Below are 24,687 nucleotides of genomic sequence, written 5' to 3' on the forward strand. Positions count from 1 at the left end.
GTGGAGGGGTTCATCACCAGACCCCAACTCCTCCACCCTAGGGGGTCATAACATCCGCCCTCGGCCCTGCCCTCCGCCCTGGCCCCACTCCCACCCCCATCCCGCTCTCTTACGGGAGCGGGGCCGCGGGGCCGGGGAGGAGGGTTTCCTTTTGTGTTTTGGGGGACAGGGTCTCCTTCTGTCGCTCAGGTTGGAGTGCAGTGTGCAGGTGGTGCGATCACGGTTCACTGCAGCCTTGACCTCCCGTACTCAATCCATCCTCCCACTTCAGCCTCCGGGGTAGCTAAGCTACAGGTGCGCGCCACCACACCGGGCTAATTTTTAATTTTTGTAGAGTCAGAGTCTCACTCTGTTGCCCAGGCTGATCTCGAACTCCTGGGCTCAAGTGATCCTCCCGCCTCGGCCTGCCCAAGTGCTGGGATTACAGGCGTGCGGAGGTGGGGTGGAGGTGGAGGTTCATCACCAAACCCCACTCCTCTCCTCCACTCTAGGCGGTCAGAACAGCCCCCCGGCCCCGCCCTCCTCCCCACCCCCTCCCCCGGGGTCGCGCCCGCCTCGCGCCGCCTTTTCCACGCGGTACTTGTGGCGACGCAGGCACTCGGTGAGGCTCCGTGGCTCCTGGTCCTCCAGGTCCTCTGGCAGCTGGAAGTTGCGGTCCAGCACCTCCGCCGCCTCCTGCCAGTTGGAGAAGCAGGCGGTACCCAGGCGCTGGATCTCGTCGGCGCCGTCGCGAGTGAGCACGTCCCCGTCCGGCTTGAGCACCACGACCGCCGGCAGGCGCTCCACTGAGAACTGGCGCCCGAGGTCCCTGCGGAGCGGGCAGGTCAGTCTGGACGGATCCACATCCCTGATGCTGAACCAGAGAGCCCCACATCCCTCCTCCCAGTACTTAGGCAGCGCCTTCTGTGTGCACTGTCTCTTGCCGAGCACTGGGTAGGTGCACACGAGGACCAGGGCCAGGGCCAGACACTTTGGCCCCCGCGCTATGTCTCCAGCACCCCAGGCATGCTCCAACTTCGGGGCATTTGCGCTGGCTGTGCCCTGCGCCTGGAGCGCTCTCCTCAGACATTTGCAGGCTAAGACCCTGTAGTATGGAGACCTCACATCGCAAGACATAAGGACAACGTAGTAAGACCCTGTCTCTACCAATAAATAAATAAATAAATAAATAAATAAATAAATAAATAAATAGATAAATAAAGCATGGCGTGGTGGTGCGCTCCTGTAGTCCCAGGTACTCAGGAGGCCGAGGTAGAAGGATCGCTTGAGCCCAGGATTTCGAGGCTGCAGTGAGCTATGATTGCACCACTACACTCCAGCCTGGGTGACAGAGCCAGATCCTGTCTGAAAAATAGAATAAATAACAACCCAAAGCATTGTTTTTCTCCGAAGTGCCTTTCAGCATCCAACATCATGTATGGTTTTTAAAATTTCTCCTGCTTGGCCGGCGTGGTGGCTCATGCCTGTAATCTCAGCACTTTGGGAGGCTGAGATGGGCGGGTCCTCCAGAGGTCAGGAGTTCGAGACCAGCCTGGCCAACATGGTGAAATCCCATCTCTGCTAAAAAAACAAAAACATTAGCTGGGTGTGGTGGCGGGCGCCTGTAGTCTCAGCTACTTGGGAGGCTGAGGCAGGAGAATTGCTTGAACCTGGGAGGCCAGGGTTGCAGTCAGCCGAGATTGTGCCACTGCACTCCAGCCTGGGCAACAGAGCAAGACTTCATCTCAAAAGAAAAAAAAAAAGTCAGAGAGAGATATTAAGCAGGGTAAGGGGTTGCTGGTTAGAGAGCATCTCTCCAAGGAGAGATGAGCTGCAATCTCTGAGCTGAGATCTGTGGGATGAAGGGGGTTGGAGAACTGGGGGAAAGGTATCCCAGGCAGTAGGCACAGAACATGCAAAGGCCCTGAGGTGGGATGGTCATTGGGGTACAGCCCTGATCACACAAGCCATATAGGGTCATGGTAAGGAGTTTCAATTTTCTTCTTTTTTTCTTTTTCTTTGAGACAGCATCTTGCTCTGTCACCCAGGCTGGAGAGCAATGGTACAATCACAGCTCACTGCAGCCTCGACCTCCCAGGCTGAAGCAATCCTCTGGCCTCAGCCTTCCAAATAGCTGGACTACAGGCTCGCACCACCATGCCTGGCTAATTTTTAAACTGTTTTGTAGAAACAGGGTCTCACTATGTTGCCTGAGCTGGTCTCAAACTCCTGAGCTCATGCAATCCTCCTGCCTCAGCCTCCCAAAGTGCTGGGATTACAGGCATGAGCCACTGTGCCCAGCCTCAGCTTTGTTCTAAGTCTTAAAGGAAGTCAATGCGAAGCTCTCCACAACCCTAGGAGACCCTGGACCAAACCCCCCATCTAGGCCCAAATCCTGCATCCTCCACCCTCTCATCCTGGAGTAGAGGCAGCTGCCAAACTGGGCCCATCACCCAGAGTTCTGTTTTTTTTTTTTCTGGTTTTGAACTCCTGGGCTCAAGGGATCCTCCCATCTCAGCCTCCCAAGTAGCTGGGACTACAGGCACCAGGCTCAACCCACAGTCCTTTATTTTTCTTTTATAATTAATTATATATATTTTTTATTTTTTAAAAAAATTTTATTTATTTATTTATTTATTTGAGACAGAGTCTTGCTCTGTCACCCAGGCTGGAGTGCAATGGCGTAATCTCGGCTCACTGCAACCTCTGTCTCCCGGGTCCAAGTGATTCTCCTGCCTCAGCCTCCCAAGTAGCTGGCATTACAGGTGTCTGCCACCATGCCAGGCTAATTTTTGTATTTTTAGTAAACATGGGATTTCACCATATTGGCCAAGCTGGTCTTGAACACTTGACCTCAGGTGATCTGCCTGCCTTGGCCTCCCAAAGTGCTGAAATTACAGGCATGAGCCACCGCGTGCAGCCCATTTTTTAATTTTTATTTTCTAAGATGGAGTTTCGGTCTTGTTGCCCAGGCTGGAGTGCAATGGCGCGATCTCAGCTCACTGCAACCTCTGCCTCCTGGGTTGAAGCAATTCTCCTGCCTCAGCCTCACAAGTAGCTGGGAATACAGGTGCGTGCCAACACAAAACAGCCTCCCTGGGATTACAGGTGTGAGCCAACGCGCCTGGATTTTTTTTGTTTGTTTGTTTAAGACAGAGTCTCGCTGTGTTGCCCAGGCTGGAATGTAGTGGCATGATCTCGCATCATTGCAATCTCTGCCTCCTGGGTTCAAGCGATTCTCCTACCTCAGCCTTCTGAGTAGCTGGGACTACAGGAGTGCGCCACCACAACCAGTTAATTTTTGTATTTTTAGTAGAGATGAGGTATCACCATGTTGGCCAGGCTGGTCTTGAACTCCTGACCTCAAGTGATCCGCCTTCCTTGGTCTCCCAAAATGCTGGGATTACAGGCATGAGCCACTGCTCCTGGCCATAGCTAACAGTTCTTAATTTCAGCCTGCTGAGTTCTTCAGTGGCCCTTTTCCAGGCTGCCACAAAGAGAACCCATAATACTTACAAAATCCCATGAGTAGTTTGCCAGGTTCAGCAATTAAAAATATGAGACACTCCCTCTCTTAAAAAAATAAAAATTGGCTGGGCGCGTTGGCTCATGCCTGTAATTCCAGCACTTTGGGAAGCTGAGGCGGGCGGATCACGAGGTCAGGAGATCGAGACCATCCTGGCTAACATGGTGAAACCGCGTCTCTACTAAAAGTACAAAAAAAATTAGCCAGGCATGGTGGCGGGCGCCTGTAGTCCCAGCTACTCGGGAGGCTGAGGCAGGAGAATGGCGTGAACCCGGGAGGCGGAGCTTGCAGTGAGCCGAGATTGCGCCACTGCAGTCCGGCCTGGGCGAAAGAGAGAGACTCCGTCTCAAAAAAAAAAAAAAAAAATTAAAATTAAAAGTAAAAATTTGAGGCAGGGTACAGTGGCTCATCCCTGTAATCCCAGCACTTTGGGAGGCTGAGGTGGGAGGATTGCCTGAGCCCAGGGGTTTGAGACCAGCTTTGGCAACATAACGAGACTCCATCTCTCTCTATTCTATATATAAATACACACACTAGTTAAATTTGAATTTCAGATAAGCAATGAATAATCTTTTAGTATAAGTATATCCAAATGCATGAGACATACTTATACTAAAAGAAAGATTATTCATTGTTCATCTCTTTTTTTTTTTTTTTTTTTTTTTTTTTAGAGACAGAGCCTCCATCTGTCACCCAGGCTAGAGTGCAGTGGTGGGATCACAGATCGCGGTAACTTCAAACTTCTGGGCTCCAGTGATCCTATAGCTTCAGCCTCCTGAGTAGCTGGGACTACAGGCTTGTACCACTACACCTAATATTTTTTTTAAGTTTTTGTAAAGACATGGTCTTGCTATGTTGCCCAAGCTGGTTTTGAACTCCTGGCCTCAAGTCATCCTTCCATCTCTGCCTCCCAAAGCACTGGGATTACAGGCATGAGCCACCGTGCCCAGCCTGAAATTTCATTTAACTGGATATCCCATCTACGGGGGATGTGGAATGGGAATTGCCCAGATAACATACTAGTCTGGGTGAATGTTTTGTTGAGAGGACCCTGTCTCAGACAAGGTCAGCATTTGTCTGCAGCTGCCCCAGGGAAGGGAGTGTTGCTAGCGTCAGGGAGGAATCTCTTTAGCTGCCGAGGGCAGTGGGCAGGATTCAGTGTCCAAACTCTGATGATGTCCAAACTATGATGATGACCAGAAACTTCCAACTTGTTGAGTAACAAAAGGCATGACATTGGGAAAATGTCATGAAGTCTGCAACTCACTTTCAAATAGTTTAGCACAAACTACACGTGTGTGTAGACAAAGTGAATACGGCAAAATGTTAACAGTTGCGGTGGGTTTCATTGTACACTTCTTTCAACTTTTTGCTATGTTTGAACATTTTTTCTTTTCTTTCCTTCCTTCCTTCCTTCCTTCCTTCCTTCCTTCCTTCCTTCCTTCCTTCCTTCCTTCCTTCTTTCTTTCTTTTTTTTGAGACGGAGTCTTGCTCTGTTGCCCAGGCTGAAGTGCAGTGGCACCATCTCAGATCACTGCAACTTTCGCCTCCTGGATTCAAGCGATTCTCCTGCCTCAGCCTCCCAAGTGGCTGGGACCACAGGTGTGCGCCACAAGGCCTGGCTAATTTTTGTATGTTTAGTAGAGACGGGGTTTTGCCATATTGGTCAGGCTAGTCTCGAACTCCTGACCTCAGGTGATCTGCTCACCTTGGCCTCCCAAAGTGCTAGATTTACAGGCGTGAGCCACCGTGCCTGGCCTTACTTTTTTAAGAGACAGGGTCTACTTGTATTGCCCTGGCTGGAGTGCAGTGGTGCGATCATAGCTCACTGCAGCCTCAAACTCCAAGCTCCAGTTATCCTCTTACCATAGCCTCCCAAGTGGCTGGGACTACAGGCATGAGCCACCGCGCCCAGCTAGGGGTCTCTCTTTAAAGCTACTTTTTTGGGGAAGCATCCTCTGACCCCGGAACCTCACCAAGGTTTCCCTCACTGTATTTCCACTTTCTGGCTTAGCTTTGTCCTCTGAGCACTACCGCAGTTCACTATTATATATTTGTTTTTTGTTTTTTTAGACAGAGTCTCTCTCTCACCCAGGATGGAAGGCAGTGGCACGATCTCACCTCACTGCAGCATCTGCCTCCCAGATTCAAATGATTCTCCTGCCTCAGCCTCCCAAGCAGCTGGGATTACAGGCGCCCACCACCACGCCTGGCTAATTTTTGTATTTTTAGTACAGACAGGGTTTCACCATGTTGACCAGGCTGGTCTCAAACTCCCGACCTCAGATGATCCTCCCACCTCAGCCTGCCAAAGTCCTGGGATTACAGGGTTAAGCCACCATGCCCGGCCTTGCTATTACATAGTTGAGTCTCTCTTTTGCATCTGTTCCTCTCACTCGGCTCTAAGCTCCCTGGGGTGGCATGGAAGCCGGCATGTGGAAGTGGACACCCCTCTCTGTACCCCCTAGTTCCCAGTATATGGACTGGCACACAGAGGCTGCTCATTCACTCTAGTTAGAATGGATGCTTCACTTTTCAGCGAACATGCCCCCTCCTCCAGGAAGACCTCCCTGTCCCTCCTCACCTCCTCAGATCATCCTCAAAGGGCAAGAAAAGCCACTTCTTTGGCATATCCTTGAGGAAAAGGTCCTGCTGCTCCTCCGTAGAGTCCTGGGACACGTACACCAGGGCCAGCTGCGCTGCCCGCAGTACATAGAACTCATCTGTGAGCCGCACGAAGAAGTCCTTGAGGATAGGCACGAAGGCCTGGCACTGCGGACAAGCCCTGGCGCCAAAGAACAGCAGCACCAGCCGGTTCTCCAGCCTGCGGCTGACCTCGGTCTCCGTGTCCAGCTCGTCCTGGTCGCTATTGTTGCAGATCAGGATGCGGCCAGAGAACAGGGAGGCCATGGTAACCTGGGCTGGGTGCTGGGAACAGCGCGGCGTGTGGTCCCCGGTCTGCTGACTGGCTCCTCTCCCAGAAATAGAAATCTTTAGGAAACCAGCTTAGGACTTCACTAATCTGCCTAAACCTTGACCTGAGGGGCCTCTAAGGGCAGGGGGCAGGGCTCTCTGTGTGGCCCTTCTCAGGAGAGAGCCACAAACGCATTAAGAAAACACGTAACAGATGGGCACGGTGGCTCACGCCTGTGATCCCAGCACTTTGAGAGGCAGAGGTGGGAGGATCATCTGAGGTCAGGAGTTCGAGACCAGCCTGGCCAACATGGTGAAACCCTGCCTGTACTAAAAAAATACAAAAATTAGCCAGGCATGGTGGTGGGCACCTGTAATCCCAGCTACTCGGGAGGCTGAGGCAGGAGAATCGCTTGAAGCCAGGAGGCGGAGGTTGCAGTGAGCTGAGTTTGTGCCATTGCACTCCAGCCTGGGCAACAGAGCGAGACTCCATCTCAAAAAAAAAAAAAAAAATGAAAGAAAGAAAGAAAAAAAGAAAAAAAACCCAAAAAACCATGTAGCAGACAGTGACTCACGCATGTAATCTCAGCACTTTGGGAGGCTGAGGCAGGAGGATCACCTGAGACCAAGAGTTTGAGAGCAGCTTGGGCAACAGCGTGAGACCCCATCTCTATGAAAAAATTAAAAACTTAGCTGGGCATGGTGTTGTCATGAGCCTGTAGTCTCAGCTACTCAGCTGAGATGGGACGATCACTTCAGCCTGGGAGATTGAGGCTGCAATGACTGCACTACTGCACTACTGCACTCCATCCTGGGTGACAGAGCAAGACCTAGTGTCTAAAAATAAAAAATAGGCTGGGCACGGTGGCTCACGCCTGTAATCCCAAAACTTTGGGAGGTCAAGGCAGGTGGATCGCCTGAGGTCAGGAGTTCGAGACCAGTCTGGCCAACATGGCGAAACCCCATCTCTACTAAAAATGCAAAAATTGGCCACACACGGTGGCTCACGCCTGTAATCCCAGCACTTTGGGAGGCCGAGGCAGGTGGATCACAAGGTCAGGAGATCGAGACCATCCTGGCTAACACAGTGAAACCCCGTCTCTCCTAAAAGTACAAAAAAAATTAGCCGGGTGTGGTGGCGGGCACCTGTAGTCCCAGCTACTTGGGAGGCTGAGGCAGGAGAATGGCGTGAACCCGGGAGGTGGAGCTTTCAGTGAGCCGAGATCGCACCACTGCACTCCAGCCTGGATGACAGAGTGAGATTCCGTCTCAAAAAAAAAAAAAAAAAAAAAGCAAAAATTAGGCCAGGCGTGGTGGCTCACGCCTGTAATCCCAGTGCTTTGGGAGGCTGAGGCGGGCGGATCACCTGAGGTCAGGAGTTCGAAACCAGCCTGGCCAAATGGTAAAACCCCATCTCTACTAAAAATACAAAAATTAGCTGCTCGTGATGGCACGTGCCTGTAATCCCAGCTACTTGGGAGGCTGAGGCAGGAGAATTGCTTGAGCCTGGGAGGCGGAGGTTGCAGTGAGCCAAGATCGCACCACTGCACTCCATCCAGCCTGGGCAACAGAGCGAGACTACATCTCAAAAAAAAAAAAAAAAAAAAAAGCAAAAATTAGCCAGGCGTAGTGGTGCATGCCTGTAATCCCAGCTACTTGGGAGGCTGAGGGAGGAGAATTGCTTGAACCCAAGAGGCGGAGGCTGCAGTGAGACAAGATCGTCCCATTGCACTTCAACCTGGGCGACAGAGCAAGACTCTGTCTCCAAAATTAAAAAAAAAAATTTAATATCTGACTTTTTTGTATGTATATTTTTTGAGACTGGGTCTCACTCTGTCGAGGCACCCAGACTGGAGTGCATTGGTGTGATGATGGCTCACTGCAGCCTTGACCTCCAGGGCTCGGGTGATCCTTCTATTTCAGCGTCCCTGTTAGTTGGCACTAGAGTTGTGTGCCACCACGTCTGGCTAAGTTTTTGTATTTTTAGTAGAGATGAGGTTTTGCCATGTTGCCCAGGCTGGCCTCCAAGTCCTGGGCTCAAGCAATCCTCCAGCCTCGGCCTCCCAAAGTGCTGGGATTACAGGCATGAGCATGCAACTGGCCACACCTTTTCATAAATATATTAAATCACATTGATTCACATGGACTCTACTAGTTACTTCAAGGTCTAAGTCAGGGTGAGCATCTGTGATATTTTAGGGTGTCTCCTATGATCAGGATGTGATATGAAATTATTTTTCATTTCCACAGGGGACAAAGTTCCAGGGCTAGCCAATGTCTACATTCACAGTGAGAGGACCTGATGAATTCCAGTTAGAGGCTAATGAAATGGGCCGGGCACAGTGGCTCACGCCTATAATCCCAGCACTTTGGGAGGCCGGGGCGGGAGGATCACCTGAAGTCAGGAGTTCAAGACCAGCCTGGTCAACATATAGTGAAACCCCATCTCCACTAAAAAATACAAAAATTAGCCAGGTGTGGTAGCGCACTCCTGTAATCCCAGGTACTCAGGAGGCTGAGGCAGAGAATCGCTTAAACCCGGGAGGAAGAGGTTGCAGTGAGCTGAGATCACGCCGCTGCACTCCAGCCTGGACGACAGAGCCAGACTCTGTCTCTAAAATAACAAAACAAAACAAAACAAAATGGGGGTGCTGGGCGCAGTGGCTCACGCCTGTAATCCCAGCACTTTGGGAGGCCAAGGCGGGCGCATCACGAGGTCAGGAGATGGAGACCATCCTGGCTAACATGGTGAAACCCTGTCTGTACTAAAAATACAAAAAAACTAGCTGGGCGTGGTGGCATGCGCCTGTAGTCCCAGCTACTTGGAGAGGCTGAGGCAGGAGAATGGTGTGAACCCGGGAGGCGGAGCTTGCAGTGAGCCGAGATCGCGCCTCTGCACTCCAGGCTGGGCGACAGAGCGAGACTCCATCTCAAAAAAAAAAAAAGAAGAAGAAGAAGAAGAAGAAGAAGAAGAAGAAGAAGAAGAAGAAGAAGAAGAAGAAGAAGAAGAGGAAGAAGAAGAAGCAGCTAATGAAAATGATCTTGTATTTTTTTTTTCTCTATCCTCCTGAATTCTGTCCGGACCACCCACACCTTGAGATTGTAGATGTGTAGGTGTAGAAGGTTGAAAGTCATGGCCATTATATTTTGCATCTCCAACTCCAACCCTGTCAAAGGGTAGAGACTAGTTCTGCTCCCCTTGAATTCAGGTAGGTTTCATGACTTGCTTTGACGTATCAAATGTGTGGAATGGGCTGGGCGTGGTGGCTCAGCCTGTAATCCCAGCACTTTTGGAGGCCGAGGCAGGCGGATCGCGTGAGGTCAGGAGTTCAAGACCAGCCTAGACAACAATGGTGAAATCCTCTCTCTACTAAAAATACAAAAATTAGCAGGGCATGGTGGTGCACGCCTGTAATCCCAGCTACTCAGGAGGCTGAAGTGGGAGAATCACTTGAATTTGGGAGGCAGAGATTGCAGTGAGCTGTGATCGCACCATTGCACTCCAGCCTGGGAGACAGAGCACGACTCTGTCTCAAAAATAAATAAAATAGAATGTGGTGAAATGTGTGAGTTCCAGAAATGTCTTCATTTTATTTTATTTTTCAGAGACGGGGTCTCAATCTATCACTCAGGCTGAAGTGCAGTGGTGTAATCATAGCTCACTGTAGTCTTGACCTCCTGGACTCATGGGATCCTCCCGCCTCAGCCTCCTGAGTAGATGGGACTACAGGTGCATGCCAGCATGCCCATCTAGCTTTAAAATTTTTTGTAGAGGTCGGGTCTCACTCTTTTGCCCATGCTGGTCTGGAACTCCTGGTCTTAAGAGATCCTCCCACCTTAGCCTCCCAAAGTGCTGGGATTACAGCTGTAATGTGCCTGGCCTGGAGAGTATCTTTAGTTTCCTTCTGCCTCTCATTTTACTCTTGAAACTCTGTGTTGGGACTCCATGGAAGAAAGCCGATCTAGGCGGAGCAAATTTGCTCACACCTGTAATCCCAGCACTTTGGGAAGCTGAGGCGATCAGATCTCTTGAGCTCAGGAGTTCAAGAGTAGCGTGGGCAACATAGCAAAACCCCGTCTCTACAAAAAAAATACAAAAATTAACTGGGCATGGTGGCGCACCTGTAGTCCCAGCTACTCGAGGGTGCTGAGGCTGGAGGATCACTTGAGCCTGGGAGGTCAGGGATGCGGGGAACTGAGATGATGCCACTGCACTCCAGCCCCCAGGCAATAGAGTGAGACCCTGTCTAAATAAATAAATAAATAAATAAATAAATAAATAAATAAATACAGATCTAGGTATGGCACAGTGGCTCATGCTCATGCCTGTAATCGCAGCAATTTGGCAGGCCAAGGCAGGAAGATTGCTTGACCCCAGGAGTTTGAGACCAGCTTAGGCAATGTAGCAAAACCCTGTCTCTACAAAAATTAGCCAGGTGTGGTGGCACACACCTGTGTTCCCAGCTATTTGAGAGGCTGGGATGGGAGGCTCTCCCTCCTGAGCCCAGGAGGTCAAGGCTGCAGTGAGCTGGGATTGTGCCACTGCACTCCAGCCTTGGCCACAGAGTGAAACCCTGTCTCAACAATAAAAAAGAAAGAAGGGGCCGGGCGTGGTAGCTCATGCCTGTAATCCCAGCACTTTGGGAGGCCGAGGCAGGTGGATCACGAGGTCAAGAGATAGAAATCATCCTGGCCAACATAGTGAAACCCTGTCTCTACTAAAAATACAAAAATTAGCTGGGCATGGTGGCACATGCCTGTAGTCCCAGCTACTTGGGAAGCCGAGGCAGGAGAATCGCTTGAACCCGGGAGGAGGAGGTTGCAATGAGCCGAGATCACGCCACTGCACTCCAGCCTGGCGACAGAGTGAGACTCTGTCTCAAAAAAAAAAAAAAAAGAAAAAGCAAGAAAGAAAAAGAAAGAAAGAAAGAAGAAGGAAAGAAAGAAAGAAAGAAAGAAAGAAAGAAGAAAGAAAGGGAAAGAAAGAGCAGGAAGGAAGGAAGGGGGGAAGGAAGATAGAAAGACAAAAGAAAGAAAGAGAGCAAGAGAAAGAAAGAAAGAAACTCTAGTCCAGGGCTCTGTGCCTCTTGTCTGTTGAGGACTGGGAGGTGAACACTTTCATCTTTGAAGTCCATGTAGCTTCTGTTGAGAACCATAGCTCTCATCTTTCCTCCTGCTGTAGTGGGTTGAACTACAGGCTCCCCACAAACAGATAAATCCGTGCCTTCATCCCCGGAACCTGTTAATAGGACCTTGTTTGGAAGAAGGAGTCTTTGCAGGTGTTACTTAGTTAAGGATCTTGAGATGACATCATCCTGAATTATCTGAGTGGGCCCTAAATCCAGTGACTGATGTTGTGAACAGGAGCGTGACTGCTGAAGCACAGCGTCACAGGCGGACGTTTAGGCCTCCGGATGGCTGCGGGCAGGGCTGACTGATGTCAGGCCTTCCACCACGTTCTTCTCTAACTCCCCCTGGGAAAGGGAGGCTCCCTTTCCAGGTCGGCTAAGTAATGGGTGCCTTCCCAGGCGCTGGCGTTGCCGCTAGACCAGGGAGCCCTCTAGTGGCCCTGTTCAGGCATGACAGAGGGCTCACACTCTTGTCTTCTGGTGACTTCTCACCGTGTCCCTTCAGCTCCTATCTCTGTATGGCCTGGTTTTTCCTAGGTTATAATTGTAGAACAGAGATTATTTTAATACTGGAATAAAGAGTAACGCTACTAACTAACTAATGATTAATAATATTCATATATAATCATATCTATATTCTATTTCTAGTATAACTATTCTTATTCTATATATTTTCTTTATTATACTGGAACAGCTGGTGCCCTCGGTCTCTTGCCTCGGTACCTGGGTGGCTTGCCGCCCACAGAGGTGACCAGTCTAAGGCCACCCGGCTAGAAAGGGGCAGAGAGCAGTTTGGCCTGGAAGCCTGAGTTTTACCCCCTGGTCCATATCTCAGTTTCCTGGGGATAGGACAGTTCCCAGTCCCTCATCTGAAATCCCTGGGACAGCTGTGTTTGTGAATTGGGAGATTTTGTATTTTAGGAAAACAACTGGGGGCAGAGGCTGCTGTATACCCGTGCTGTTTTAGGGGGCTCAGAAAATAATACCCAGGCCGGGCTCAGTGGCTCATGCCTGTAATCCCAGCACTTTGGGAGGCCGAGGTTGGGGATCACTTGAAGTCAGGAGTTCGAGACCAGCCTGGCCAACATGGTGAAACCCCGTCTCTACTAAAAATACAAAAATTAGCCAGGCATGGTGGTGTGCATCTGTAATCCCAGCTACTCAGGAGGCTGAGGCAGGAGAATCGCTTGAACCCGGGAGGCAGAAGTCGCAGTGAGCTGAGATCCCGCAACTGCACTCCAACCTGGGTGACAGAGTGAGATTCCGACTGAAAAAAAGAAAGAAAGAGAGAGAGAGAAAGAAAGGAAGGAAGGAAGGAAGGAAGGAAGGAAGGAAGGAAGGAAGAAAGAAAGGAAGGAAGGAAGAAAGAAAACACCCCAAAACGAAGGTCTCAGAAGCAAAAGTTTTTCTCTGACCTTCTCCTGCCCTCTTGTGTCTCAGATCTATTCTCCCTCAAGGCTGGCCATAAAAACTAGAATCCCTCTTTCCCAAGGTAGGTTTTAGAAACTAGAACCCTTGGCTGGGTATGGTGCCTCACGTCTGTAATCCCAGCACTTTGGGAGGCCAAGGCATGCGGATCGCTTGAGATCAGAAGTTCGTGACCAGCCTGGTCAACATGGTGAAACCTCGTCTCTACCAAAAATACATAATTAGCTAGGCTTGGTGGCGTGTGCCTGTAATCCCAGCTCCTGGAGAGGCTGAGGCAGGAATCGCGTGGACCCAGGAGGCGGAGGTTGCAGTGAGCCAAGATTGAGACACTGCACTCCAGCCTGTGTGACAGAGTAAGATTCCATCTCAAAACAAACAAACAAACTGGTAAGATGGAGGGGGAAAAGGGAAGAAAGGAAAAAAGAGGAAGGGGGGAAGAGAGGAGGAGGGCAGGGAGGAGGAGAGAAAAGGGCAGAAAGGAGAGAAGGAGGGAGAAAGAAGGAGGAAGTGGGGTAAGAGAAGAGAGAATCAGAGCACAAGAAAGGTTGAGGGGAAGTTTAGAGAAGAAAAAGGAGGAGGAGGGGTAAGAAGAGAGGAAGGAGGAGGGAAAGGAGGAGAGGAGGGGAGGAGGGACAGGGAACACTCAGCTGACATTTACGAATGAATGAATCTCAATTCCAAGTAAGCATGACAGCTCCAGTCCTGTTTCTCTCTCTTTCTTTCTTTCTTTCTTTCTTTCTTTCTTTCTTTCTTTCTTTCTTTCTCTCTCTCTCTCTTTCTTTCTTTCTTTCTTTCTTTTTTTCTTTCTTTCTTCTTTCCTTCCTTCCTTCCCTCCTTCCTTCTTTCCTTCCCTCCCTCCCTTCTTTTCTTTCTTCCTTCCTTCCTTTCCCTCCCCTCCCCTCCCCTTCCCTTCTTTCTTCTATTTTTTTTTTTTTTTTAAGACAGGGTCTTGCTTTGTCACCCAGGCTGGAGTATAGTGATGTGATCTCGGCTCACTGGATCCTCTGCCTTCCGGCTTCAAGCGATTCTGCTCCCTCAGCCTCCGGAGTAGCTGTTATTACAGGTGTGCTCCACCATGCCTGGCTAATTTTTGTATTTTTAGTAGAGACGGGGTTTCACCATGTTGGTCAGGCTGGTTTCGAACTTCTGGCCTCAAGTGATCCACCCAACTCGGCCTCCTAAAATGCTGGGATTACAGGCGTGAGTCACCGCGCCCAGCCTGCCCTCAGTTTCTTTACTTGTCAAACGGGGTGATCACAGCGGTGCTACCTGGCTAGGTAAGAGTGCAACTGTAGTTACTTGCATTGCTGACTCTTCCAGGCCCAGAAAGCAGCAGGCCAGTGGCTGGCTCTGGGCCTGTCCTCCGGATCTTCCTCGTGATCCCCTATTCCAGCCACCCTGCTGCCCGCAGGGACCAATGGCAGCGTAGGGGGTGAGCGCCTGCCCAGCCCTGTCCTCCAAATGCATTGGAATCAGGCCCGGGCCGCCTCCCAAGGAGAACGCTGGAAAGGTCGGCCAAGCAGAGCAGAAAACAAGCAGTGGTGGAATCAGCAGTGGGGCAGAGGAGGGGGAGCTGGAAGGGAAGGACCCCAAAGCAGAAGCCCGCACAGTGGGCACAGCGCACCCAAGAAGGGTCCAGGAGTCTGCAGAAACAGAAAGGTCCCCGGCCTCAGCCTCCTAGTCCCTGCCTGCCTCCTGCCTGAGCTTCTGGGAGACTGAAGGCACCCTTTGCAGCTTCAGGTCAGCCACAGAACAGGGTTGTGGGTGCCCCCAGGCCAGCGCTGGCAGCGCCTGGGGGAGCATCTAGGACCCCGGGGTGCAAGTAAAGGGCCTGTAGGTGCTTCTAGGAAGGTTGGGGACCTGGCGTGTGGATTTTGTCCTCCCTGGGATCCTGGGGTGTGACGTTGAGACTTAACCGACAAGGCTTCGGGACATGGATTAAGAATTAGCTGTGTCCTTGAATTACACGTGTTTACAATTAGAGACTTGTGAGGCCCCCGTGGTGTGAGCTGAGCACTCCCCCGGGCCCTGGAATGTGTTTTTAAGACTGAAAGAGGCTTTGGGGCTTGGATTCAGGACAAGCTGGGGCAAGAATACAGCCCGCGCTGGCCGTGGGTGTGGACTGGGATTTTTCTGGTCCCCGGGGGTAGAGATCCTGCACGCCAACTAGGGCTCCGGTCCTGATATCTTGCGAGCCACGCCCCACGGCTGCAGGACACGTGTGTTTCCTAAAAGGAGAGGAGGCGGGGCAAGGCTTGGTTGTCATGGAGACAGCGGCCCACCCTGGCTGGCCGTTCTAGCACCCATGTCTCTTTGGCCGTCCTCTCTCTGGTCCGGTTGCCTCTCTATGGTCGTGGCTTCTGGAAGAGGGCCCGCCTCGGCTCTGCGGGCTGAGGGGCTTCGAGGTAGACAGGTAGGAAGAGGGGCGGGGCCTAGGTCCTAGCGGGGCTGGAGTGAAACCCAGGAGGTGGCTACCGAGCCGAAGCCTGAGGGCGGGGCCAGTGGCCAGGATAAAACCTGAGCCTGAGGCCGGGCGCGGTGGCTCACGCTTGTAATCCCAGCACTTTGGGAGGCCGAGGCGGGCAGATCACGAGGTCAGGAGATCGAGACCACAGTGAAACCCCGTCTCTACTAAAAATACAAAAAATTAGCCGGGCGTGGTGGCGGGCGCCTGTAGTCCCAGCTACTCGGAGAGGCTGAGGCAGGAGAATGGCGTGAACCCGGGAGGCGGAGGTTGCAGTGAGCCGAGATCGCGCCACTGCACTCCAGCCTGGGCGACAGAGCAAGACTCCGTCTCAAAAATAAAAAAATAAAAAAAAAAAATAAACTGACTTTAAAAAAAAAAACAAAAAAAAAAAACCTGAGCCTGGATAAAACCTGAGCCTGGATAAAACCTGAGCCTGGGAACTTGGGCTAGGCCCGGAACTGGGGTGGGGCTTGAACGGACTGGGGAGGGGTCTAGTTCCTGGAGGGCGGGGCGTGTGCTTGTGGGCGGGGGCATATGTCTAACCTAGGGGGTGAGGCCTGGCTGAGAGGGGCGGGACTCGGGGGGGAGAGGGCTTGTGCCTGTGGGCGGGGCTAGAAGCATAACCTAAGGGCGGGGCCCAGTGAGTGGTGAAAATGCCACAGGGTAGAGGCAGGACCAGGAGAGAAGGGGCCAGGACGTGAAGGGTAATTCGGGGATCGAGGATAGAGGCTAGATGAAGGCATGTGGCGTGGCCTGACAGTGACTGACAGGGTGGAAATGCTGGCTCTCGGGGCGGGAACTGTTGTAAGATTGGCAGGGAAGGATGGGCTCAAAAATATGGAGTAGAGCGGACCCAGGGTCCGGGGGCGGAGCCTGGCCAGGACCTGGCCAATCCCAGGCCTGGGGCCAGAGTCTGGTTCCTAGTTAGCGGGCGGGTGTAAAAGCCTGGAAAGGAGGCGATGCCTGGCCTGAGGAGTTGACCAATCCCAGGCCTGGGGGCGGAGTCTGACTCGGAGCGCGTTCCCGGACTCGCGGGGGGCGGAGCCGAGGCCTGGGGGCGGGGTTCGTTGTAGAGGCGGGGGCGGTCGTGGGGCGGAGCGGGTCGTGGGGCGGAGCTGGAGCGGCCCGCGGCCTCAGCGCTCTCTGCTTCCCCAGGATGCGGGCTCCGGGTGCGGGCGCAGCCTCGGTGGTCTCGCTGGCGCTGTTGTGGCTGCTGGGGCTGCCGTGGACCTGGAGCGCGGCAGCGGCGCTCGGCGTGTACGTGGGCAGCGGCGGCTGGCGCTTCCTGCGCATCGTCTGCAAGACCGCGAGGCGAGACCTCTTGTGAGTGTTGCCGGGATCCGGCCAGGGCCGGGGTCGGGGCTGAGGGCTCTGGGGGCGCACGGTGCAGGGCTGGGTTGCGGGGACGGCTTGGAGGGTCCGGAGAGCGGGGGGGTGCTTTGTAGGTTGGGGGCGGGGCTGGGCCGAGGGCTGGGCGGGGGCGGGGCCTGAGAGGGTGCCCAGTTGGGGGGCTCTGAGGGGGCTACAGGGGACACTTTAAGGATTTCTCGAGGGAGATGAGTAGCTTCCAAGGTGCTTGGGGCGTTGCAGGCTGCTTAGGTGATGATCTCAGAGGATTTGGGGGGCAACTTGGGGGACTTTGGGCAGCTGGTGGAAATTCCAGGGAGCTGGGGCTGACTGGAAAGCCGTGGCGGTGTAGGGGTCTCTTTGGAGCCGTGATAACTGTGAGATACTTCAGGGGGCTCTCCAGTAGGTCACCGGGGCTCACAGGGACGACCCAACAGATAGTCTCTGGGGGTTGCCAAGACACTTTGGGTCTATCTAGGGCTTTCTCTGAGGGATGAGCGAGCTGCTTAGGAAGTCTATAAAGGACTTGCCGGGTTTCTGAAGGCGTGTGTTTCCTCGGGACCGTTTACAGCTGGGGCACTGTTTGAGATTTTGGGGTCTGTGTGGGACTTTGGGTTTGGGAGTTGTTCGGAGTGTGTAGGGAGGCTGCCGTGTATTCCAGGACTTGTTTGGGGGGGTCTCTTCTGGAGACTGGAACACTGGGTTCATGCTGGGGGGCAGATTCTGGTGACCTGTGCAAGGATCCTTGGAGGGTTTTTGCGGTGTCTCTGAGGGGCTTGCTCAAACGAGCCGTTGGAGGTCCTTCTGGGATGAAACAGGCATTGCTGGGGGTTCCTATCAGAGCAGATCTCAGGAACAGCACCACGTGGGAGCAGGTGAGCGCCGGCTAGCGGGGCAGGGTTCAACACCTTCACAGCTCCTTGTAAGATGGAGTTGCAGGAGGGACTGAACCCATTGTAAGGAGGGCACAGAGGGTGTGGAGATGGGAAGGATCCCACCATAAGTTGACTGGTTCTGAACTTTCTAAAACTCACCCCCTTCTGCATGCCATGGCCCCCTGCCCCCGGCCCCTTGGTTGTTCTGATGTGGAAATCTGACTGTGCCCTCTGCTCAGACACCTTCCACGGCCAGCCCATCCTTGGCAGAAGGAAGATTCAGCCCCTAGCTGGGCACTCAAGGTCCTACCATCTGTTCCCTGCCCACCTGCCACTCCCCCATCCATATGTTCACCTGGTCTTCAGAGAGATTTGCAGTGTCAATCTCAAGCTGCCCAGAACATACTGGACCCCTTTTAGCCAGTGCAGGCTCTCCCTCTGGGAACTTTTGCTGAATTTTCCTGCTCAGCACCCTCCCATAGCTCCTTGTTGCCCTTAGAATTGAGGCCATACTGGTCTGGAGCGATGGCTCACGGCTGTAATCCTAGCACTTTGGGAGGCCGAGGCAGGCAGATCACGAGGTTAGGAGATCAAGACCATCCTGGCTAACATGGTGAAACCCCGTTTCTAATAAAAATACAAAAAAATTAGCCTGGCGTGGTGGTGGGCGCCTGTAGTCCCAGCTACTCGGGAGGCTGAGGCAGGAGAATGGCGCGAACCCGGGAGGCGGAGCTTGCAGTGAGCGGAGATCGCGCCACTGCACTCCAGCCTGGGCGACAGAGTGAGACTCCGCCTCAAAAAAAAAAAATAGAATTAGAATTGAGGCCATACTCCTTAGCATTGCGCACGAGGTCCCTGACCATGTCCCAGCCTCCGCTTCCTTCCCTCTTGTCACCTAGCTGCACTTACCTCTTGTCTATTGCTCGTTTGTTTGAGGCAGAGTCTCACTCTGTCGCCCAGGCTGGAGTGCAGTGGCGCGATCTCGGCTCACTGCAACCTCCGCCTCCCAGGTTCAAGTGATTCTGCTGCGTCAGCCTCTCGAGTAGCTGGGACTACGGGCACATGCCACCATGCCCAGCTAATTTTTATATTTTTAGTAGAGATGGGGTTTCACTGTGTTAACCAGGCTGGTCTCAAACTCCTGACCTCACGTAATCCGTCTGCCTCGGCCTCCTAAAGTGCTGGGATTACAGGCATGAGCCACCATGCCTGGCCCCCTTTTTTTTGAGACAGGGTGTCCCCTCTGTTGCCCAAGGTGGACCAGCCTCCATCTCCTGGGCTCAAGCAATCCTCCCACCTCAGCCTCCTGAATAGCTGGGACTACAAGTGCCTGCCACTGCTCCTGGATAGTTAATAGAATGTTTTTTATAGAGATGGGGTCTCGCTATATTGCCCAGTAGGGTCTGGAACTCCTGGCTTTAAGCGATCCTTCTACCTCAGCCTCCCAAGTAGCTGGGATGACAGGTGCACACCACCACACCTGGCTAATTTTTGTATTTTTTGTAGAGACGTGGTTCTGCCATGTTGCCCAGGCTAGTCTCGAACTCCTGGCCTCAAGCGATCACCCAATTTCAGCCTCCGAAACTGCTGGGATTACCGTGCCCAGCGTGAACTGCTTTGAACCATATTTTCTACTTGAGGACTTTCAGACACCCAGATGATGCGGTTGGAGTTGCAAACTCATGTGAGGTTATGAGTCATCAATTGAGATTTCACCCCTTCCTCCTAACAGCAAGGTCTGAGATACCAAATTTCCTTTTAGCTCCTGGGGTGTGTATGTTAAGGAAAGATCTTATTTTGATTTCCAATTCACCTTTATGTTGAATGGGCATGCTTTGAGGTCTTATCAGACTCAAACCTGCTTGTCTGACACCTAAGCTGCCCCCCTCCTGGGGCTACAATGACATTTTGGCCTCTGGTTGGTCCTTATTTTCTGATCACCTTGTTGCTACATTAATAAAAAATTAACTTGGCCGGGCGTGGTGGCTCACGCCTGTAATCCCAACACTTTGGGAGGCCGAAGCAGGTGGATCACCTGAGGTCAGGAGTTTGAGACCAGCCTGGCCAAAAGGGCGAAACCTTGTCTCTACTAAAAATACAAAAATTAGCCGGGCATGGTGGTGCACGCCTGTAATCTCAGCTACTTGGGAGGCTGAGGCAAGAGAATCACTTGAACCTGGGAGGCAGAGGTTGCAGTGAGCCAAGATCGTGCCATTGCACTCCAGACTGGGCAACAAGAGCGAAACTCCATCTCAAAAAACAAAACAAAACAAAGATTTAACTCCTTTAACCCAGCATTTTTAGTTGTTTTCTTTTCTTTCTTTGCTTTGGGATTAGAAGTTTCTTGTGTTTTTTATAAAGTCTTACTCTGTCACCCAGGCTGGAGTGCAGTGGTGTGATCGTAGCTCACTCTAGTCTCAACTTCCTGGGCTCAAATGATCCTCCTGCCACAGCCTCCCAAGTAGCTGGGACTACAGATGTGTGCCACAACAGCCGGCAGATTTTGTTTATTTTTTATAGAGGAGAGGTCTCACTATGTTGTCCAGGCTGGTCTTGAACTCCTGAGGTCAAGAGATCCTCCTGCCTCAGCCTCCCAAAGTGCTAGGATTACAGGTGTGAACTACCACATCTGGCCTGTTTTCTTGCCTTTTAATCTTGGGCCTTTTTCTAGACTGTGGGTCCTATAGGGGCACAGAAGGAGACTGTGTCAGTCTTGGTGCCACTGTGGCCCTGCGCCCCACTCAGGATTGGCGCACAGCAGTAGCGCAGGACATGTTTGTTAGGTGGAAGGCCATCCCTTCCTTCTTGGGTTCACCCAGGCCCATCTCTCCCTCCCCTCCAGCTCTGCTCCCATGGGCCCTGTGGGTGTCCATGCCTGGTTCTAAGTTCCTGACATGGCTTGACATACTTGCCTGTGGGTGGCAGCTTTGAAGATGGCTCCAGGGATCCCTGTCTCCTGCTCTTCCCACTTGCATGGTCCCCTCCCTTTGAGTGTGGGCTGGACCTAGTGACCCCCTTCTTTTTTTTTTTTTTTTTTTTTGAGACAGAGTTTTGCTCTGTCACCCAGGCTAGAGTGCAATGGCGCGATCTCGGCTCACCGCAACCTCCGCCTCCCAGGTTCAAGTGATTTTCTTCCTGCCTTAGCCTCCCGAGTAGCTGGGATTACAAGCATGTGCCACCACGCCCGGCTAATTTTGTATTTTTAGTAGAGACAGGGTTTCTCCATGTTGGCCAGGCTCGTCTTGAACTCCCGACCTCAGGTGATCCCCCCACCTGGGCCTCCCAAAGTGCTGGAATTACAGGTGTAAGCCACCGTGCCCTGCCTTTTTTTTTTTTTTTTTTTGAGACAGAGTCTTGCTCTGCCACCCAGGCTGGAGTGCAGTGGTGCGATCTCAGCTCACTGCAACCTCTCCAGCTCCCAGGTTCAAGCAATTCTCCTGTCTCAGCCTCCCGAGTAGCTGGGATTATAGGTGCCCGCCACCACGCCCGGATAATTTTTGTATTTTTAGTTGAGAAGGGGTTTCACCACGTTCGCCAGGCTGGTTTCAAACTCCTAACCTCAGGTGATCCTCCCGCCTCGGCCTCCCAAAATGCTGGTATTACAGGCTGAACCACTGCACCCGGCCCTAGTGACTCCCTTCTAGTGAATAAAATACATCAGAAGTGATGGAGGCTGGGTGCAGAGGCTCATGCATATAATTCCAGCACTTTGAGAGCCCAAGATGGGAGGATTGCCTGAGGCCAGGAGTTCAAGACCAGCCTGGGCAACATGATGAGACTCCATCTCTACACATAAAAAATTAGCCATGATTGTCCCACTGCACTCCAGCCCGGGTGAGGGAGCAAGATTCTGTCTTGAAAAATGAAGGGATGCTGACAAATACCATTTAACACATGAGAGAACCAAGGCACAGAGAGGGGAGGTTATTTGCCCAGGAACACACAGCTGGGGAGGCACAGGACTCCAGAGCATGTGCTCTTAGCCACTGTGCCTCACTGGAGTGATGGGAGTGCTAAATTTAGACCTTGGCTTCAGAAAATATTTCAGCACCCTGCCCTGACTCTCCTAACATGCCCTGTACTTCCTGCATGAAATCTGATGGTATTCATCCTTGTTGATTTCTTCCGCCCCGAGTCCTGGGCCCAGAGCTGGACAGTGGGCTCATTGTCCCCAGCTGGGGGTGGCTTTAGCAGCTGCCAGGCAGGGCTGCCCAGGCATGTGGCTAGAACCAAGTACCGGAATCCACTGCCTGCTGGTGTGGGCGTCCTTGAGAGAGAATGAGTGAGACCAAGAGACCAGGAGACTGGGGGTGAATCCTCGTGTTCCCACATCTAGCTCTGGTGTTTAGCCCGACAGTGAGCAGCTGTGGCCTCAGTTCCTGTTTCTTCTTGTTGTGTTGCCTCTGGACGGGCAGCCTACTGGCAGGGGCTGTTTCCTGTGGTTACTCCCTCAATAATGGCCCTCTCCCCATGGGTGTAACATTTGTACCCCATCGTGGAGTTCTTGGGGTGCTCTGTCAAATTCACTCACAGGAAGCCCTTAGAGCAGAATTGGGTGTATAATAGGTGCTCCAGGCTGGGCATGGTGGCTCATGCCTGTAATCCCAGCACTTTGGGAAGCCGAGGCGGGCTGATCACCTGAGGTCAGGAGTTCGAGACTAGCCTGGCCAACGTGGCAAAACCCTGTCTTTACTAAAAATACAAAAAAATTAGCGGGGTGTGGTAGCGGGCACCTGTAATCCCAGCTACGCAGGACGCTGAGACAGGAGAATCGCTTGAACCTGGGAGGCAGAGGTTGCAGTGAGCTGAGGTGGCACCACTGCATTCCAGCCTGGGTGACAGAATGAGACTCTGTCTCAAAAAAAAAAAAAAAAGAAAAAGAAAAAAAAAAGACGCAGGCATTGGGCACCTGCACCTGCTGTGTGCCCCATGGGCACTTGGCCTGCCACTGGCTATGTCGCTAGCACTTGATAAATGCTTTGTAATAAGTCTGCCAGGGATTAGAGGGACGCTGTGAGGAGGCTTCATTTCTGGGTTGTTCTGTCCTCAGATTGCTCTGTGACCTTGGGCGTGTTAATTCCCCACTCTGAGCCCCCAGTTCATTCATTATTTGACAAATGGGGATCTGAGGGACTTATTTTGGAGGGTGGATATAAGGTTAGCACAGGGCATGGCAGATAGTAGGTGCTTAATAAACACTGAGAATGATCATCTGTTTTTTGTTGTTGTTGTTTTGAGACATGGTCTCACACTGTCACCCAGGCTGGAGTGCAGTGGTGCAATCTTGGCTCACTGCAACCTCCACCTCCTGAGTTCAAGCAATTCTCCTGCCTCAGCCTCCCGAGTAGCTGGGATTACAGGCGCCCGCCACCACGCCCAGCTAATTTTTTGTATTTTTAGTAGAGACAGGGTTTCGCCATGTTGGGCAGGCTGGTCTTGAACTCCTGCCCTCAGGTGATCCGCCCACCTCAGCCTCCCAAAGTGCTGGGATTACAGGTGTGAGCCACCGCGCCTGGCCCTCCCCCCCTTTTTTTAAAAAATAAATTTAAAAAAATTATTTTAACATGGAGATGAGGTCTCACTATATTGCCCAGGCTGGTCTCAAACTCCTGGCCTCAAATAATCCGCCTGTCTCGGCCTCCCAAAGTGCTGGCATTACAGGAGTGAGCCCCTACGCCCGGCCCTGAAGTGTTGACATTGAACTCAACCAGCAGCACTAAAACCCATGCCTGAAGAAAGCTGCTGTAACACATGTATTTTCTCCATGAGGCACATCACACCAGACAAGCACCTCAGCCCTGTGCTTGGGGGTCATTTTCAACAGCGAAGTCACCAGCAAAAATCACAAAAATGCAGCTGGGCGTGGTGGCTCATGCCTGTAATCCCAGCACTTTGGGAGGCTGAGGCAGGCGGATCACCTGAGGTCAGGAGTTTGAGACCAGCCTGGCCAACATGATGAAACCCCGTCTCTACTAAAAATACAAAAATTAGCCAGGCGTGGTGGCAGGCGCCTGTAGTCCCAGCTACTCAGGAGGCTGAGGCAGGAAAATCGCTTGAACCCGGGAGGCAGAGGCTGCAGTGAGCCGAGATTGTGCCATTGCACTCCAGCCTGGGCGGCAGAGCGAGACTCCGTCTCAAAAAAAAAAAAAAAAGGCACAAAAATGCAAAAAACATGGCACTTAAATAGACTGTGACAAGAGTGCTTGTTTACAATGTGAGAGCTGAATTAAGGAGGCAGAGTGGGCCAAGTGCGGTGGCTCACGCCTGTAATCCTAGCACTTTGGGAGGCTGAGGTGGGAGGATGGCTTGAGCCCAGGAGTTTGAGACCAGCCTGGGCAACATGGTGAAACCCCATCTCTACAAAAATACAAAAATTAGCCAGGTGTGGTGGTGCACACCTGTAGTCCCAGCTACTCAGGGGGCTGAGGTGGGAGGATTGCTTGAGCCCAGGAGGCAGAGGTTGCAGTGAGCCAAGATTGTGCCACTGCACTCCACCCTGGGCAACTGAGTGAGACCCTGTCTCAAAAAAAAAAAAAGAAGGCAGAGTGTTGTCTTGATGACTTCAGATGGGAACATGCATGTTGGCAATTCTGATTTTTCACCTCTCCGCGTGTGTTTGAGAATGGCAGTGAATGGCAGCTATTCAGGAGGCTGAGGCCGGAGGATCACTTGAGCCCTGGAGTTCGAGGCCGCAGTGAGTTATAATGGTGCCACTGCACTCCAGCCTAGGTAACAGAGTGAGACCCTGTCTCTAAACAATAAAAAATTAAAAAAATTATCAGCTGGGCACACTGCTCACGCCTGGAATCCTGGTACTTTGGGAGGCCGAGGCAGGCGGATCACCTGAGGCCAGAAGTTCAAGACCAGCCTGGCCAACAAAATGGGATCCCTTCTCTACAAAAAACAAAACAAAACAAAACGAAAAAAACCCACAAAAATCCCTTTACTGGCAATTTTGGAGATGCAGGAAGGCACAAAGGCCGGTCAGTGTCTTTGTACTGGATTTGCTGTGTTTGTCATGAA

At 52.1% G+C, this 24,687-nt stretch overlaps 2 protein-coding genes across 7 annotated transcripts in view; one reads left to right on the plus strand and one right to left on the minus strand.

The window, feature by feature from the left end:
* Positions 1 to 277: 277 nt before the first annotated feature.
* NXNL1 (nucleoredoxin like 1) lies at positions 278 to 6,472 on the minus strand. The gene is made up of 2 exons (XM_055239339.1): positions 6,090 to 6,472; positions 278 to 808 (listed from the first exon to the last, which is right to left on the minus strand). The coding sequence occupies exons 1-2, from the start codon at positions 6,413 to 6,415 to the stop codon at positions 496 to 498; spliced, it is 639 nt and encodes a 212-aa protein (XP_055095314.1). The 5' UTR covers positions 6,416 to 6,472; the 3' UTR covers positions 278 to 495.
* Positions 6,473 to 14,505: 8,033 nt separating this feature from the next.
* The window catches only part of SLC27A1 (solute carrier family 27 member 1), a 36,337-nt gene continuing 26,155 nt past the window's right edge, over positions 14,506 to 24,687 (plus strand). The window contains exons 1-2 of one of the 6 annotated variants that reach the window (XM_055239304.2): positions 14,506 to 14,715; positions 16,598 to 16,765. In XM_055239304.2, the coding sequence (XP_055095279.1) occupies positions 16,599 to 16,765 (167 nt within the window). In that variant the 5' untranslated portion in view covers positions 14,506 to 14,715; position 16,598. Of the gene's footprint in view, positions 14,716 to 15,280; positions 15,389 to 16,128; positions 16,147 to 16,517; positions 16,766 to 24,687 lie in introns of those variants that run through there. The other 5 variants (XM_063616351.1, XM_055239305.2, XM_063616349.1 and 2 more) reach the window with 5 other exon arrangements.

The sequence above is a fragment of the Symphalangus syndactylus genome, chromosome 13 (assembly GCF_028878055.3).
Source record: "Symphalangus syndactylus isolate Jambi chromosome 13, NHGRI_mSymSyn1-v2.1_pri, whole genome shotgun sequence".
NCBI classification, from domain to species: domain Eukaryota; kingdom Metazoa; phylum Chordata; class Mammalia; order Primates; family Hylobatidae; genus Symphalangus; species Symphalangus syndactylus.